General features: G+C 36.6%; 1 protein-coding gene across 1 annotated transcript in view; it reads right to left on the minus strand.

The window, feature by feature from the left end:
- Positions 1-6,624: 6,624 nt before the first annotated feature.
- The window catches only part of tbcd (tubulin folding cofactor D), a 29,381-nt gene continuing 17,881 nt past the window's right edge, over positions 6,625-18,124 (minus strand). The window contains exons 24-39 of the mRNA XM_059558781.1: positions 16,588-16,650; positions 16,224-16,300; positions 16,061-16,142; positions 15,824-15,942; positions 15,650-15,741; positions 15,353-15,493; positions 13,843-13,926; positions 13,270-13,428; positions 12,535-12,673; positions 10,108-10,229; positions 9,768-9,845; positions 9,443-9,532; positions 8,219-8,306; positions 8,019-8,131; positions 7,844-7,928; positions 6,625-7,032 (exon numbers count right to left, since the gene is read on the minus strand). Of these exons, the coding sequence (XP_059414764.1) occupies positions 7,018-7,032; positions 7,844-7,928; positions 8,019-8,131; positions 8,219-8,306; positions 9,443-9,532; positions 9,768-9,845; positions 10,108-10,229; positions 12,535-12,673; positions 13,270-13,428; positions 13,843-13,926; positions 15,353-15,493; positions 15,650-15,741; positions 15,824-15,942; positions 16,061-16,142; positions 16,224-16,300; positions 16,588-16,650 (1,547 nt within the window). The 3' untranslated portion in view covers positions 6,625-7,017. The remainder of the gene's footprint in view (positions 7,033-7,843; positions 7,929-8,018; positions 8,132-8,218; positions 8,307-9,442; positions 9,533-9,767; positions 9,846-10,107; positions 10,230-12,534; positions 12,674-13,269; positions 13,429-13,842; positions 13,927-15,352; positions 15,494-15,649; positions 15,742-15,823; positions 15,943-16,060; positions 16,143-16,223; positions 16,301-16,587; positions 16,651-18,124) is intronic.

Raw genomic sequence — 18,124 nt, forward strand, 5'->3', positions numbered from 1 at the left:
ATTTATTAACACAGGCAGCTGCCATGTTGTATTAAAACAATGAGCTCAGGCAAAACTTTCTTTCTGTAAACAGTTTTCTAAAATGCCCCCAAAATTTGGGATGTGATATTTTCTTATATATCTAATTATTACAAAGGACTCACCAACCGGTCTTTATCAGCACAGGGTGTAATTTCTCTCTCACTGAGTGTTGGGATCTTCAGGACTCATGTGTTGTAGTTACCTCTGGGTGTAATTAAACATCCCACTATTTAGAAAGATTTTATACAGAGCCCCACATGTGCAGTTACCTTGGCTGTGTCCAACAGGGCTGAATTTATGACTCACTGTCCGATCCTTCTATTTAATGAAATACAGAAGAGATGGTTCCTATTAGAAACTGCTGAAATAAACATAGCAAATAAAAAATGAATATCCATGTGGAAATCATCATTTGGGATAAGTACAAGAATATCATTACACACACAATACACCACAAAAGTGGAACATCTGCTCATGCTTCGTGAAAAAATATTTTGTGTCCTTATTTTTTAGTATAGTTATCCATTTCAAATTCAGTTTGTCTCAATTTGTGCTGGAAACATAAAACATGTTCATTCGATTGATTATCCAACAAGAACAAGGATAAAGAATATTTCAATCAACTTTAAAAATATCACAACCATCAGTGAGTCTGTGAAGCCAATATGACTATTTCACAAATTAAAATGTGCATGATATGATTTCAAGAAATCCAAACTTGTCAAGAGTGACATTAAGCTACAAGTATATATATATATATATATATATATATATATATATATATAAATTAAGATTTCTTAATGTTTCTTATGCTCACCAAAAATACAGAAAAAATTTCAATATTGTGAAATAATAATAATACAATTTCAAATAACTGCTTTCTATTTGCATATATGTTAAAATGTAATTTATTCCTATGATGCAAAGATGATCATAAGATCATACGATATGAGTTGATGCTCAAGAGACATTTCTTATTATTTTATCAACATACTTTAATGGTTTCTGAAGCAGTTTTAATGCTCTGCTGTTTTTTAATCAGTCTTATACTTCTCAAAAAAAGAGAATGGTTAAACTATATATATATATATATATATATATGTTTGTTTGAACTGAACTATATTGTGAAATTATTTGCATGATATCAAATTACTCATACCTTCAGATGTACTTTCCATCCTTTCTGAGGTACATGCTGCAAATGCTGCTCCCTACAAGAGCGCACATTGTTCTTTTTTTCAAGAACACAAATAAAGGAAAGTAGATTATAATCTAATTCACAAGGTCTGGAGGAGCAGAGTGGAGAAGAAATATGTTTCGGCTACACACAGATAGCACAGGTACGTCTGCAAGATGTCTGTTAAATATCGCTTCATCTGGAAAGCATCTGAAAGACATCTTTAAGATGTCAATTTGACATATTTTATAAATCATAAACACCTTAAAGACATTTTCTAAATGTCTATTTGATATCTGATAGGAAATGTCCTATAGACGTACTGCAGATGAGCAAACACTCTAAAAAACCATCTCTTCCAAATGTAAACACATCAAATAGACGTCTCTGATATGTACAGTATGTGTGCTATCTTTCTGGTAGTACTTGGCATGGCCTTTGTGTGATGTGAGAACTGAATCGTCTGTGTGGTGCAGAGATGAAAGCTGTTATTCATTCATATGTGTGTGTAACTCTCAGAGGTGCAGTTATGCAGTGCAATATGGGATGCACTTATTCATATGAAGAGAGCAAAAAAAAAACCTTTCCCCGGAAGAGTTGAACTGGTTTTGGACAACCATCTGCTTATATTCAACAAGCACATACAGGTATCTACACATTTTGGCCATGTAGTCAACATGAATCTAAGCAATTAATGCTCCCTTCTTGTAAAGAGAGCAGCTTGAACTTTATTAAAACACTATTAAAAGAGAGATTTTAACCTCAGAAAAGTGCAGATCACTTTGGGCGGCAGCTAATCCTATAACAAACAGCTCAAGGGAAAGTGGAAAAATGTCCTGTCGCAATATCACTGAGGATGAAAACAGCCCCCCTTCCCATCAGCCTCTTTAAAAGGCCTCCATTGTACGGGAGCCATCGCCATGGCTACTGTCGGCCAACTGTAAGCCTTTCAGAATTATTAGCATTCTTCCTGACTCTCGGCACTGTAGCAGAGCCCCTCGCTATTCCAGAAAACCAGCCACAGAAAAACACTCACGTCTCAGAATTACTAACAGAACTTTCCATCTCGCTCCCCTCAAAATTAATTAAATTCGAATTAGAAAAGGTTGAATTGGAGGAGGTGAAAAACCTCATACTAACTAAACACCCAGGGTTTGTGTAAGGTGTATGGAGACTGCCTTTGCACAGAAGTGATGGAAGAAACTTTCTATAATGACAGCGTTTAATAAAAATCTGAGTCAGTCCCAAACGTATGCAATTTGATAGGAAGAAGTGATAAAAGCTTCCTCTTCAATGCAAATTTAAGCTTTTGTCTAAACCAGTTTAAGCAGAGACAGATGTCACAACATTTATAAATGACAAAACTGTAACTGACTGGAGTGCCAAATAGCAGATCTGGTGCAAACATATTTAAATAATCTTTAGGATCTATATGCTTTCTTAACTGCTCTTTTCTCACATCTGTCATTTTTATTGTGTGTTCCTTGTGTTATTGAGAGAAAAAACATATATAATACACAGTTTTCAGTCAGGGCAAAACATTCTAAACACTAAACACTAAACCCACACTTGAAGTCCACACTTGCGTGAAGTAATGACGCTTTGACTGTTTGGTTTGAAAGTCAGTGCGGGCTCGGAAGAAGTGTGCATAGCTGCTGCAAAGAGGGTGCTCACAAAAACTAAAACCTACAGTGCCATGGACTTAATGGACATACACAAGTACACACGGCAGCCATTGCAAGACCACAAGTGCACATGAAGTGTGCCATTTGGGACAGGGACATGGAATCATTTTTCCATGTTTCCAAGAAAATATTTAGATCACCTCTCAAAAAAAAAGTATAATAAATAAATAAATAAATAAATAAATAAATAAATAAATAAATGCAAAGATACAAGAACAAAACATTTTTGGTCATTTGCAATCCATATAAACCACTCGCCGCAATATTTCAATTTCTAAAAACAGCTGGAAATTTTAAAACGTATAATGTGAAAACCACTTTAGTGCCTTAATGTATTTAAACAGTGATATTAAAAAATCTAATTTAGTAAACACCTTGTTGATCATGCATACTCTATACAGGCAAGCTGATGAGCACAGAATATGAATGCAATGCGCTATGGTTTTCTATGGTAAAACACAGGAGATAACTCACCCAAAAATGAAAATGACCTCATTTGCTCATCCTCAAGCCATATATGATTTTATTCATTCATACGAATCCAGTCTGAGTTATATTAAAAATGGTCCTGGTGAATGGGTCGAGATTTTGAAGCCCAAAAAAGCGCATCTGTCCATAATAAAAAGTGCTCCACATGGCTCCGAGGGGTTAATAAAGGCCTTCTGAAGCGAAGCATTTGTGTAAGAAAAATATCCATATTTAAAACTTTATAAACCATAATCTCTAGCTTCCGCTAACTGTTGTATGTGAATTCATGAGAGAGTGGCGTTTCAGTGGATGACGTAGGACGTAGGCGTAGCGTAAGTTCCAGTGAGAATTTACAAATGAAAAAGAACATTGCCATAGGTTTATCTGGTCACTTGAATCACAATCATACTACAAAAAATTTAGTATTCCTACAAAAAATAATCATATTTCATAGTTCAAAGTTCATATGTTCTACACATTTTGCAACTTCATTAGTCTAATCTAATAGTCTAATATCCCCTAACATTTTAATCAAATGTTGTTTTGCTGGGATCGTGCTGCATTGAATAACAATGTTGTTTTCACTCTGGAGAGACAAATTACTTGTCACTGGAAAATTTCATTGCATCTTGTCTGGAGGGTATGAGTCATTTTCATTATATTGTCTCTATATCATATATGTAATCGATGTAATTTAGATGGAGACACTCATCAAGGACATCATGCAACTGTGTCCCTGGTCTCCACTAAGACAATTTAAGCTCAGTTCTTCTTTATTTTAGGCTGGTTTAGTAACAAAGGCCCTTTGATTCTGTGGAGACTATGATGGAGACGCCTTGTGAAAAGGGAATAATAATAATAAACATAATTGGCTTGCTTAACTGGTGCTATTTATAATGGTATACCGAAAATATCTTTAGATATTATATATTTTTATGAAAACCCAATCTTGCCTTTTTAAATGAAAAACCCCCAGTGGTTTTTCCAAGACCTATTATTACCCCAGAACATACTCTGTAACCTTAATAATCTTTTAATTTCTGAATCTGCTTTTCCATTAAAATGCCAGCAATTATTACCAACTTTTAAACAACAAAAAATAGTCACGATGATCTAACCAGCTTATTAGTAAAATCTGAAGGGATGGTTCACCCTAAAAATTTGTTAGCATTTATTCACCATCATACTGTAAAATTCCTACCCCATATGGCTTATTTCCTTCTGCCAAACACAACATTAGATATTTCGAGAAAGTGAGAGTGTTTTTGTACATACATTGGAAATCACCTAAATTACTTGGATACTAGAATTCCTAAAAAAAGTGAGTCATACAAGTTCGGAAATACATGAGGTGAGTAAATGATGATAGAATGTTCATTTATGGGTGGACCCTTTAATATTTTCATTATCTTCCATGAAACACAAAAGAATGTACGAACTTCTGTTATACATACAAGGAAAATGGATGATGATTTATACAAAATTCAAAAACATCATAAAAGTATCTTAATTAGTCCATTCGGCATGTTCGTTACACTTCAAGTCTTCTAAAGTCATACATTAGCCTTATTTGAGAAACCAAAATGTGCTGTTTTTCAAACCTGTAGTATTAGAATTGCACACATGTGAGAACCAATGGAGGATATGTTTCAAGTCACCTGACCGAATCAGAAAACAGGTATCTTCGCATCCACTCGTCTGAGAAAGTGTTAAAAGCTATTTAAACTGATGGTGATTGTTATGGAAATTTTATTTCAATAAAGGTATAAGACACAAGTCTTTTAAAGATTTATTTTCTTGCAAGAAAAAGGTCGACAGCCATATAGATTTGAGCTGCAGATTGTGACAAAAGGAAATGCATACTTAAGATATATGTCCTTGTAAGGCACGTAGCTATTCTCTTTTAGAACCTATGATGATTTCACACTCAGCTACACACACACACACTTACTGATATTCTTTCAGCTCATAAAAAACTCAAGCATATTGATGATGAACACTCTGTAGTAAGGCAAACAATAATAACATTTAAAAATGTCTTCCAAAGGGAAATCTTTTAAGGTACCAGCTAACCTAGCTACTTGTTTTTGTTGGCGTTTTACTTAATTTTATAATATCTGAATGTTAGTGAGAAGAAATAACAATCTGTATATGTACCGGACACCAGTTATGCTCATCTTTGCGATCTCCTTTCAAAGCATCTTGAGTAAAACAGCTGCTTATTCAATGCTGCATGTAGATAAGATCTGAACTGGAAGTGATGTGACCTTTTTTTACAGAATACAGATGTGGGTTGCATATAACCTCGATTGTATTTGCCTTCATACATGACGTGATACATCTGAAAGGCGAGAACTCAATTGTGAATTTGATTTGAGGGGAAAATCAGTGAATAAGTTTGGTCTGCCCATCAGATCAAGCTATCATACAGGAAAGCACAAGAGACAGAATAATGTGCAAATGGATTTCTTTTTCAGTATAAATCACCATCACTTTGTGTTTTTTGATGTAAGAAAATAATACAGAACGACATGCAGGTAACTAAATGATGTCAAAATCTTATTATTTTTAATACAAGAAAAGACAAACACTACTGAACGTTCAGGGGGAATGTGAGGACAGTAATCTAAACTGAACTACTTCATCTACTGTGCCTCTCTAAAAGAATGAGACCCCATCCACCAAAGGCTTCAACTCAACAATCAGACCTTTGTTTTAGCCAGGAGTGCTGTTGTGTATTTTGAGACCATGTGGGTTCTTCTCTAAGCTCCAGTAAAGCCTGTGCCCGAAGTGAGAGGCGAGGTGGGTTGGTCTGAGTGTGAGAGAGCGCCAGGCTTCCTCGTCCGGCATCAACCACTCGGCTACACGTCGCCAAGCTGCATCTGTCCACTGCCAGGGCTTCCTCTGCTATAAATGTTACAGCTTTCCCTGGAGTATAATGAGGTGGATTAGATTGAGTTTCATTGCTAAATTGCACGCCTGGAAAGCTGTTGTGTTGGCTGTGATGGAAGTGGGGGAGGGGGACTAATTGTTCGAGGGTGTGAGAGAAGAAAATAATCGGCCTACAAAAATGTGTCATTATCTGCTCACCCTAATGTCTTTCCCCTCCCACGATTTTTTTCTTTGGAGCAAAAGTATTTCAAATAATCCTGATGCAGCTTGCTCACTATTAAGTTCCAAATAGGACAAAAATACAGTTAAAGTATCAGAAAGCTTTTTAAGGTATCAAAAATCCACCTTAAAAGTATAATGACCCGAGTCAGTAAATTGGAATAAGATTGGGGACCAGTCTCAACATGTTTATTGAAAAGCACAGCCTCAAAAGACTGATACATTTTCCAGTTCAACTCTGACTGACGGTGAGTAAATTATGACTCCGAAAGACATGCTATGATCTGTACACGAAAAATCATTTATAATCATGACATCAATAGTTTGCAATATTTCCACAAGTGCACTAAAACAGAGAGCATCACTACACAACTGCATCTACAGTGCTGTAAACTAAGCTTAACTGAGTTTCAAGACACTTTATTTAAGAATTGAATGATGACAGGTCTGATACTGTTAGATGGACAACAGTATCTGACAGCACAGGACATATGGACACTGTCTCTGACGTCCGCACAGAATGCAGTGCAAAGCGGCCGTCTGGTAGGAACAGATTTATGCGGGTGAAGTCTGGAAAAAAAGAGAAGATGAATGCAAAAAAGCACCACTTTTAAATGATATTAAACATGATATATATATATATATATATATATATATATATATATATATATATATATATATATATTTTTTTTTTAGGTTTAGGTGATTGATGTGAAGATATTATATTCTGAGTATATTCGTTTTCTAATAGATGTTGATAAGGTTCCTTCAGAAAACATTTTAATATGCTGATTTGCTGCTCAAGAATCATTTCTTAGTATTATCATTGTTTAAACCAGTTGTGCTGCTTAATATTTTGTGGAAACAGCGATTTTTCTTTTTTCCTCCAGGATTATCAATTTAACTCATCCTTGCTGAATAAAAGTATTAATTTCTTAAAATAAATACATCTTACTGATCCTAAACCTTTGAATTGTAGTCTACAAACCCATTATTTGTACATATGTATTATTATATTATTTTTCACAGTGGACCACTATTATCATTATGACAGCTCATCTATTTCACAGTTGCAATGGACTGCATTGTGCATTCAAGCATGTGAACAAACAGATCTTGAGACAGCCAGTCTTCATATCTTCTGAGAAAGTCATATTAAATCACAGATTATTAACACATTTTCCCGTAACCAAAACCTAATGGTTTCTGTGCCCGTTTAGGAGAACTGAACACCCACTAATGCTCAAAAAACCCCTTGTTCACCCACCAGTGGATGAGTAACGCTGGAAGCAGCATCTGGATGTCAGATATGGTATGAATCAACAGCCGCCACAATACAAAATGTTCTCCCATAAAACCTTTAGTCGTCTAAATGTGTTACCTTGGTTACCAGAACTGGCCTGGGCACTCCCAACCAATCACAGAGCTGATTCCTGTGGGTCCGCACTGTGGCCATGTCACTTTCCCTGATACAGGAAACAAGAAACGACCATTAAAACGGTAGCTGTTCTGAATCCTCATCATAATCATTCATAAAGCCCCATGTCAACACTCACCAATTAGTGTCACTAAGTGAGGCCATGACATCAGCCAGCACCTGATCATCGTCAATGACATCGTCATAGGTCAAGAGCATCTCGTATACCTGGCTGGCAGTCGTCTTCCTGATCTTCAGACCCAAGAGAGACAACGGAGTCAGAATTAAATCTGGGACACAACATAAGTCTGGACTGAAGTGGCCTGCTAATGGACTCACCACAGGGAAGGGGTGACAGAGCAACATCAACAGCTGCACTAAGACCTTCTCCCTCACATCCCCCTTGAACTGCACCATTCCACAGAACCTACGGTCAGAGAGCCAATCAGAGAGAGCTCAGACATAATGCCCAATCACAACAGAGATCACACTAAAAGCAGAAGACACATTTAAAATCACATCTTTGAAAATTTGTTTTCAAAAATGTCTGAAAACAAAGATTAAGGTTAAACGGGGATAGCAGAAAAAGAGATTTATTAAACATTGATGAAGAAATTTGAAAATAAATCATGATTTGTTTAGTTTATTTATTTTAGAAATGTATGCGGTGGTAAGGATAATTTTTCTTTTTTTTTTTGTAAGTTTCACATAATATTAAAAGCCAATACACTCAATGTTTTTACTTAAAAAAATTCTGTACTTAAAAAGATTCTGAAAGCACTGCTTGAAGGAATACTTATAATTAATAATAAAATTAATAATTTAAGGCAAGACAACCCAGGTGAATAGGGTAAAAAAATTTTTTTTATAGAAATAACTAATTGGAGTGGAGTATCTTGTAGAAATAACCGTACTTGTAGCTCACTAATTTGCAAACATTTCCAGAAAATATATCTGAACACCGAATAAAGCCAGGTTCAAAATTCCTTTTTTTTTTTTTTTTTTGAGTTTTTGGATATTTTTTACTACTGCATGAATCAGAAAAACAGGTTGTTTTTGGAATAAAATATATGAAATCAGGCAAATGATACACACAAATTCCTCTGAAAAATCCTTCTGAATACAGATAGGAATACAACTTTAAGGTCTGTTGTACACAAGTGCTACTGAAGGGGAGATTTCTGCCTCCGTTTCAGGAGAAATAACTCATTCTGAGAAAAAAGATTTAAAGCTATGCCTGATAATTGAAATTGACAGACAAAAATAGATAAAATGCACTTAGAAGTATTTTGATGTTTACTTTACACTAATCTGAATCATGTTAAAGAAGGACCAAATAGCCCAAAGTAGCCAAAAATAGCAAAATGTTTTTGCCTGTAGTGCCTTGCCTTAATATGGTTTTACAGAAGTAACAATACACATATCATATTTTATTACATGCTAAGATTCATGTCAGATTTTTACATCTCATGGGCTCAATATAAAAATGGTGATTATTTCTAAGGTGCACACCCAACTTGTTACAGACCAATACATCTGCAGTGTGCAGGAAATGCAACTTACACAGCTACACACGACAACAACTTCTGGACATCTTTGGATTTCTTGATTTCCTCTTTACAGAGCGCCAGCAGCTCGACGCAGAACGGATGGCTGAAAACAGAGAAATTACATCAGAATAAAACAAACCAATGCACATATCCACCCTCGGCCGCCCCGTTTCAACACATGACTTGGCCGGGCTCATCTTAAGTTCTCTCAAAGGTTCCCTGTGTGAGTCCTTTCTGTGGATTTCTGTCATGATATAATCTCTCCTGCCGAGCTTGGGATGGTTTGTGTATCTGAGCCAAGGGAGGCAGTAATGTACACTGGGCTTTCCCACGCTCACCTCTCCTCGCTGGCGAAGAGCTCAAAGCAGCCGTTAGCAAGGATTTGGTCCACCATCTTCAGCAAAGGTACAGAGACTCTGTAGGCGAATAAAAACACACAATATAAATACAAAATATAATCTTATGATTTGGTTTAAGTTCCAAAAAAGTCAAAAATAGACATTACAATATTGTTAATTAATAAATAAAGCATTTTTATGGATTTCCAAGCATATAACCCATTACCAAGATGTAAAATGACCCATACTGAGACAGAAGCAGCCCACTTCTTCCACCCTGTATTTGTATGACACATTCAGCTGTTTCGGGGCTATGTTGTGTTCTGCATTGATGTTATACCTGTCATTGCGCAGGTTATCCCTGAAGATGCATAACAATGTGTCTCCAAACTGCTGAAGCACTGTGGCATCCTGCTGAATGCCCTTCAGGTACTCAAATAAAGACTGAGAGGAATAACGCACCTGCAGACACACACACAAGCAGATTTTCACTAGTGACAGACTGCCACAGTAATGGTTAAAATTATATTACTTATAATTGGTAACACTTTAGTTTAGGCACCAACTCTCACTAATAACTTGTTGCTTATTAGCATGCATATTACTAGCATATTGGCTGTTTATTAGTAATTTAAATGCGTTATTCTGCATGACCATATTTTAGATCCCTTAATCCTACCCAATACCTAAATTTAACAACTACCTAACTAACTATTTATAGGCAGCAAATAAGGATTTTGAGGCAAAAGTCATAGTTAATAGTGAATTGTGACTTTCATTTTAATTTCTTCATAGATTCCATTAACAACATAAATGCATTTTTAATATAAATTAATTATAATTACAAAATACTAAAAACTAAAATACTTAACTACTTGGTCTTGCATTTACATATAGAACTTCTAAATTGTAAAAAGTGTTTTTAAGCACCAAATGAGTCGAGACTGTCAACAGTGCTTCTTCAAAAGCATCTAGTTGTATGTGACTGTGTATGAAAATGATAAATGTATATAAATTGTACCTCACAACTTAACTTGCAAATATTTTTTTTTCAAGATAGTGTGAAATATTTACATATTTTTAGCTCTGCATTTAACCCATCCGAAATGCACACACACAGAGCAGTGAACACACACACTGCGGCGCCCGGGGAGCAGTTGGGGGTTCAATGCCTTGCTCAAGGGCACCTAAGTCGTGGTATTGAGGGTGGAGAGAGAACTGTACATGCACTCCCCCCACCCACAATTCCTGCCGGCCCGGGACTCGAACTCACAACCTTTCGATTGGGAGTCCGACTCTCTAACCATTAGGCCACGACTTCCACTCTATAAATAACAAAAGGACTTAGAATCATGCTCAAAGATGATGTCCCAACAGCCACTGGAGCAGAGGCACTGAGCCTAAAACACTATCTAGAAAATCTATATCTACCACACTTTATTTATACAAATAAGATTTTACAACATCAACTAACCCTGTCATTTTATAAAAAGGACAAATTAGCTGATATTTATTCAATAACCCCTTTTTTAATCAAATCTCCAATCCTAAAATGAGCAATAATAAAAACATACACTACCATTTGAAAGTTTGTTGTTTGTTCTTTTTTATTGTTGTTGTTTATGCAAAAATATTAAGTAGCACAACCTTTTTCAACATTGATAATACTGAGAAATGTTTCTTGTTGTTCTTTGGGGAAGTCGTGGCCTAATGGTTAGAGAGTCGAACTCCCAATCGAAAGGTTGTGAGTTCGAGTCCCGGGCCGGCAGGAATTGTGGGTGGGGGGAGTGCATGTAACCCCAACCCCCTAACCCCCCATTTATGGGCGCCGCAGCATAAATGGCTGCCCACTGCTCCGGGTGTGTGCTCACAGTGTGTGTGTGTGTGTTCACTGCTCTGTGTGTGTGCATTTCGGATGGGTTAAATGCAGAGCAAAAATTCTGAGTATGGGTCACCATACTTGGCTGAATGTCACTTCACTTTTTTTTTTTTTTTTGTGCAGTATAAGAATGCTATCTGAAGGATCATGTGACAGTGAAGACTGGAGTAATGACTGCTCAAAATAATTGATTCTTTTTAGCATCATATGAATTCTGCTTCGCATCAAGGCACTAATTCTATTTTAAAATACATTTAAATTGAAAACAGACATTTTAAATGTCAGTCACCACTTAAAGAATGAGCGCAAACGTGAAGAGAAATGGTGCCAATCCCGCCTGCTCGGTTCCAGATAAAATTGTTTTAAATGAATCCTGGCCTGCTGGAGGCGTTGTGGTGTTGCCTCTAAGCCATTTACACCCTGTGCACTTTGAGGCCAGGATGGGCACAGATTTGCATTTGTGGCAAAATGTCAGTTTATTCAAACACATGTCAGGAATTTTCTTAAAACACCCAAGCGTTTCAACACCAGCTTATTTTTGAAAACCCAAAATAACGCACCACTTTTGTGTTGCAATTCTTGCAAATCTGAAATGAAGCAATGCAAAGTAAAGCTACATGGTCTGATAGTCTCATTTTCCCTGAAACTATTCACACTCCTGACCGCGGTCACCATAGACAGACTCTCTGGAGAACAGTGTCGAAGGCTCCCTCTGTAGGTCACTGTTGTGTTTTTTTTCTCACCATGCAATTTATTCTAACTGATTCATTTCTGTGACCTCACTGTTTGCCTTGTATGCTTACTCTGATTGCTATGGTCTGGTTATATTACATGTTTACTTTTAATCAAGATTTTCAACCGAGTTGCAACTGATGTGATGCAACCTACTGTAGATTCGGTGAGGCCACCCACAGACACAGTGAGGCCCAGGAGCGTGTGGTACTGGTACTGATGCAGCCGCAGCAGCTGCGTGATGTGAGGGAAGGCCTGTGACGCCGCGTTCCAGTTCAGGGAGATTCCTGTCTCTCTACGCCCACGTAAAAAAAACAAAAAAACACCAGGGGTCAGAGATAAGCATAACTACATCTAAAGCTGTAAGCAGTGAAAATAAAAATATGTACTTTTCAGAAACTTCAATGCAAAAGTGCACCTTCCAAATTGAATGACATAATGTAAGCCACTGGTACAGTAGTGGTCAAAATGTTACATTTTTCACTTTTTTTTGTGATATTTGTTCACGAGTCCCATGTTATCCAAAACTAACTGCCTGCTGTTCTTCAGAAAAATCATAATCACATTCAAAATGTTTTGAATGCTAGGGGCACTCCGGAGGGCAATGGTGGGCAATCTTTACTGTTATATTTTAAAAATATATTACAGAATTTAAATTTTTTAAAAATATATTACAGAATTTAAATTTTTAATTATTAAAAATAAATATTATTCTATACATTGAACTATAACAAGCAACTGATTCTCTGGCGCAGAAAAAGCCGCACATACACAGCCGCACACATTTTACAAATCCTAAATACAGTGATTTGAAGTGAGCAGTAGAGGTGTTAGTAAAAGTAGACTGTATTAACACACTCCTGAGTGTGATTACACCCCTGTGGCACTCACGGAGGGAAGATGCTCAGTAGCTCCTCCCGGTGGGGGATGTGAGGTACTGCGGGGTCTGTGCTGTGAAGCAGACGCAGGAAAACGGTGCCGGCGTGAGCTCGGTAGCGGTCGATCTTCTCCGCAGCCTGCTGGGCCAGGCAACACATCATACGCTGAACACTACAGAAGATAAGAGCAGTCTTAAATGGTGCATACCATTTACAACAACTAAAGTTAAAGGGATAGTTCAACCAAAAATGAAAATAGTCATCATTTACTCACCATCAAGATGTTCCAAACCTGTATGAAGTTATTTCAGCTGTTGAACACAAAAAAAGAAGATATTTTGAAGAATGTGTGTAACCATACAGATTACGGTAGCAACTGACTTCCATAGCATGAAAAAAAAAACTATAAAATACTATGAAAGTCGATGGGGACTACAAAACTGTTTGGTTCTTCAAAACATCTTCTTTAGTGTTCAACAGAAGAAAGAACTCGTATAGGTTTAAAACAACTTATGGTGAGAAAATGAGGACATCTTTTTCATTTCTAGGTAAACTCTCAATTTAAGCGAGATTGACAGAGTCTCACAGGTCAGGGGAGAGGAGCTCTGGAGCAGACGCCACCACCAGCAGGGTCACGTCCATAAGGCTGCTCATTGCTGCCGCCCTCACCCTGAAACAGAACGAAAGTCATGCTTTCAGAGAACCACAACCACACAGAAGATGCTTCAAATATTTGATGAGGTTTTGATAGTCATGAAGGCATTATTTCCAGCATCATGCTGAAGGTTTGTTGTGCCTGGAGGCACCTGTGGGGAATGTGAGGAATGTGTCACTCTTGGGGCAGCTAGTGACAGGCCGGAGGGCAGTGGCAAACAATTCTTATGTTTAGGAATACATCTAAAAGAAAAGTTCTGTTCAAACTGAGTAACAGTTTAAAAACAATTACATACATTAAATTCTTAAATTAAACAATTCAACTATCTTTACCTATTTTCTTTATTTATTGCCTAAATTGTATTGGATTATCTGATCAATAATCACATTAAATGGTTACTATAAACTGATTCAACTTATCATTACATAATGAGGACACAGAGAAAAGCTCACCCAAGAACCAAGAGCTGTTTTTATGGAACCCATTCAGTTATTACTATACAATAATAATTCTAACATCAATAATACAATATTTTTATTTTATTAAGTCATAAAATTAAACAAACCAATTAAAAATGCTAATACTACAGTACTGTAAAATAAAAGTAAAATAAAAAAAGTAGTAGTATCACTTCTTTTAATAAAAATAACATTACAAAAATATTTTTCATATTAAATTTTTAAAAAGTACAAAAAATACATAGTAAGACTATTGTATTGTAAAATTGTATTTAATCAATAATAATAATTATTATCATCAAAATCATAATAAAAATTCAACAAAGAAATGTATTACTATAGTAATACTATTGTATTGTAAAAAATACAAATAATAAAGTAATAATAATGAGTTATTATTATTAATTTTTATTATTACTTTACACGGAGTAAAAAAATTAACAACAACAAACAATAATAGTTTTTATTATTATTAAACTATTTAATGAAACAAAAATACATGTGTTTTTGTATTGTTTAAACAATATTATATTAAAATAATAATTAATTATTATTATTATTTTACAGAACAACAGTAAATCTGGAGGAGAACTGGCCCCCAACTGAGCCTGGTTTCTCCAAAGGTTTTTTTCTTCATTTCTGTCACCAATGGAGTTTGGATTCCTTGCCACTCTCACCTTTGTCTTGCTTAGTTGGAGACACTTAATTTCTGACAATCCTGTTGACTTGACTGCACAGACACTGTTAGAAGAGAACTGAACTGAGCTAGACTATGACATGACTAAACCGACTTTAAATGAAAAATAAAATACTGTTTTCTATTGTCCTCTTGCATTATCGACACACTATTTCCCTGTTTAACATAGCAAAGCTGCTTTGAAGCAATCTGTATTGTATAAAGCACTTTATAAATAGAGGTGACTTGACACTTTTGCATATTGTGCAACACAAGTATGCACGTCTAAGAAGGGATGTGAACATACCAGGCTCCGACGTCCCCTCTGCTGTCCGTACTGTAGTCGTTCATACAGCCCAGCAAGGCTTCATACACAGGCCTTATGTTGCCCTCACACAGGACACGGTCTGGGCTGCCTTGTGCACACACTCCTACAGCTATACACACCCTGAGAAGGACAAGAGAGCACAGGACACATGGACATGTAGTGCAAGATGGGACAAAGCAGTGAATGGAGACATGAATTTCAGGTCCTGCAGGAAGGAGCAGGCGTTGGCAGACTGGTTCTTCAAGCGCAAACGAGACATAAGAAGTTGATACTCACTGAGAAATGGCTGTGGCCGCATCCCTTCTGGCTTCTGTTTTACTCTCCGCTTTCTGCACAAACTTACAGGCTGCCTGGAGCCCAGGCAAGATCTAGGGGACAAGTAAGAGAATGCAAACTCAACCTAACAGTTCAGACACAGACTTGAGCAGACAAGACGTTATGAGGTCTAACCTCCTGGAGTTTGCCACGGATCATAAACGGAGGCAGTGAGCCCAGGGCGAGAGCACAGCCACAGCGTGTCAGAACCTCGGGACTCATCAGGCCCGACAGGTATTGACTAACCAGCTGATCTGTATGGCAACAAATGGATGTAAACAAACAATAAATGGCCAAAAGTACATGTACACCCAAAAACACACCCATATGTGCTTGTTCAGCATTTGTTTTAAGTGTATTAGTTTCCTGTACCTTGCATTTCCACATCGGCTACCCCAGGTTCAACCTGATAATACTGCTGACACAACGCTGCCAGTGCTGAGAGTGTGGCATCCTTCAGAAAACATGCATTATACTTTCATAGCAACTATTGATGGTACAAAAAACATTCTGGGTGCTGAGGCATGGACTGTACCTGTATAGCCCTCCTGGCCCCGCTGGAGAACAGGTGAAGGTTCTTCAAGCTGTCGTCTATCAGCCATTGCCAACCAGCTGCAGGCATCACAAATCCATCAAACAATCACTCCACCATGAGACATTTGTGCTACTATTAGTAGTAGTAGTCATTTCTTTTTATTGCCATGTCAGCATCTAATGCTATCTTCATGGAATAAACTAGAATGCAATAATATAAGAGTAACATAAACACAAAAGAAAAACCAGAGTTTTTTTTTTTTTAATTAATGTGATAAAAATTGTAAAAAAAATATTTTCTGGTGAGACATTTGTAGTAAAACTCGCCTAAATCATGCAAATGTAAAGAGATTTGGTTGACTCACTGATAACTGGATCATCTTTAAAAGGCATCTTGGAGAGAGAGAGCTTTTCAATGAGGCCACACACTGAGAAAAAAAAAAAGACAAGGGAAAACCAGATCAGGGTGTAAAAAGACAAAAACTGAGCCTCTGTTCTGTTGCTTTGTACCGTGAATAATTCAGACACCTGTAATCTCATGAATACTACTCCACTACTCCACCAAGAAGAATCTTCCTATCTTAAGATTGTTCTAAAGACAAAACTTAAGAATTTTAATTCCATAAAATGTTCTTAAGAATTACCAGAAACAACCTCCAAATTTCTTAAATCCCCAAAGGTAAGAAGCTTAATGAACTTATTGGGTTGTTTCAAATATTAAACATTATAACATAACTCTAGATATGCATGCATGTATGTATATATACCGTAATTCCTCAAATAAAAACTGGTAGTAAAATAAACGTCGGGCCTCTTATAGTGAATCGGTTGCATCAGTTTTCGGATCACCAGTACACTGAATGAGAACCGTTTCTGTCGGACGCGTCCGATTCAAGAACCGAGGAGCTGATGATACTGTGCATGTGTGATTCAGCGTGAAGGCGACTGACACACAGAGCATCGGAACCGAACTGATTCTTTAGGTGATTGATTCTGAACTGATTCTGTGCTAATGTTATGATCTCGGTCCACTGGAACACTATCGCTCTTAATTTAAAATGGGTTATTTAAAACAATTACTTATCAAACAGATGGAATTAGAAATAAAAGGCCAGCCTCTAATAAAAGCCTGCTTCAAATAAAAGCCTGTTACCTTCTGCAGTTCAGGTAAATAAAGGGCCCGGCTTTTATTTGAGGAATTACGGTATATACACACACACACACACACACACACACACACTAGGGGTGGCACGGTTCAACTTTTTCCACGGTTCAGTTTGTTTCACGGTTTTAGAGTCATGGTTTTCGGTACAGTTCGGTATGTGCTTATGGAAAAACTATACTTTTTAATAAAAAAAGAAGAAGAAGAATATTCTATCCAACTACAAGCAACAGCACCCATAATACAATAGAGTAAAGATACAAACAATATACAGTGATTTTTAGTTTTTTTTGGCAGGTCTAGCATAAGTTTTTAGGTACAGAAATGTAATAAAGTAATCAAATGTAAAACAGCATTGCATATTGGACTATATAAATTAAAGATTATTCTTTATTAAAGTTATAAAAGCTTTTTAATCAAGAGCAGTGAGTGATTTCTTTGTTGCTGCTATTCGATTATTATAAAGACTGTCACTTTAAGAGAATGCACTGATACAGTGGCCTGCGTTCAGCCGGCTATGTCTGCTGTAGGATACTTACCAAGACGGGCATTTTGACATAATTTTTTTTTTTGACAAAAGTCATTTCGTGACTCTTTGCTGAATTCAAAATTCTGTGAAGAGCTTTTCAGCGAGAAAGAGAACTCCGATTGGCTATTCAACTTAGTGAATGAGAACACAATAAAAAAAAAAGAACTGACAAACACAAATTAATGACGGAGTAATGAGGGAACATGCAGAC

Source organism: Carassius carassius, chromosome 9 (genome assembly GCF_963082965.1).
Source record: "Carassius carassius chromosome 9, fCarCar2.1, whole genome shotgun sequence".
NCBI lineage: Eukaryota > Metazoa > Chordata > Actinopteri > Cypriniformes > Cyprinidae > Carassius > Carassius carassius.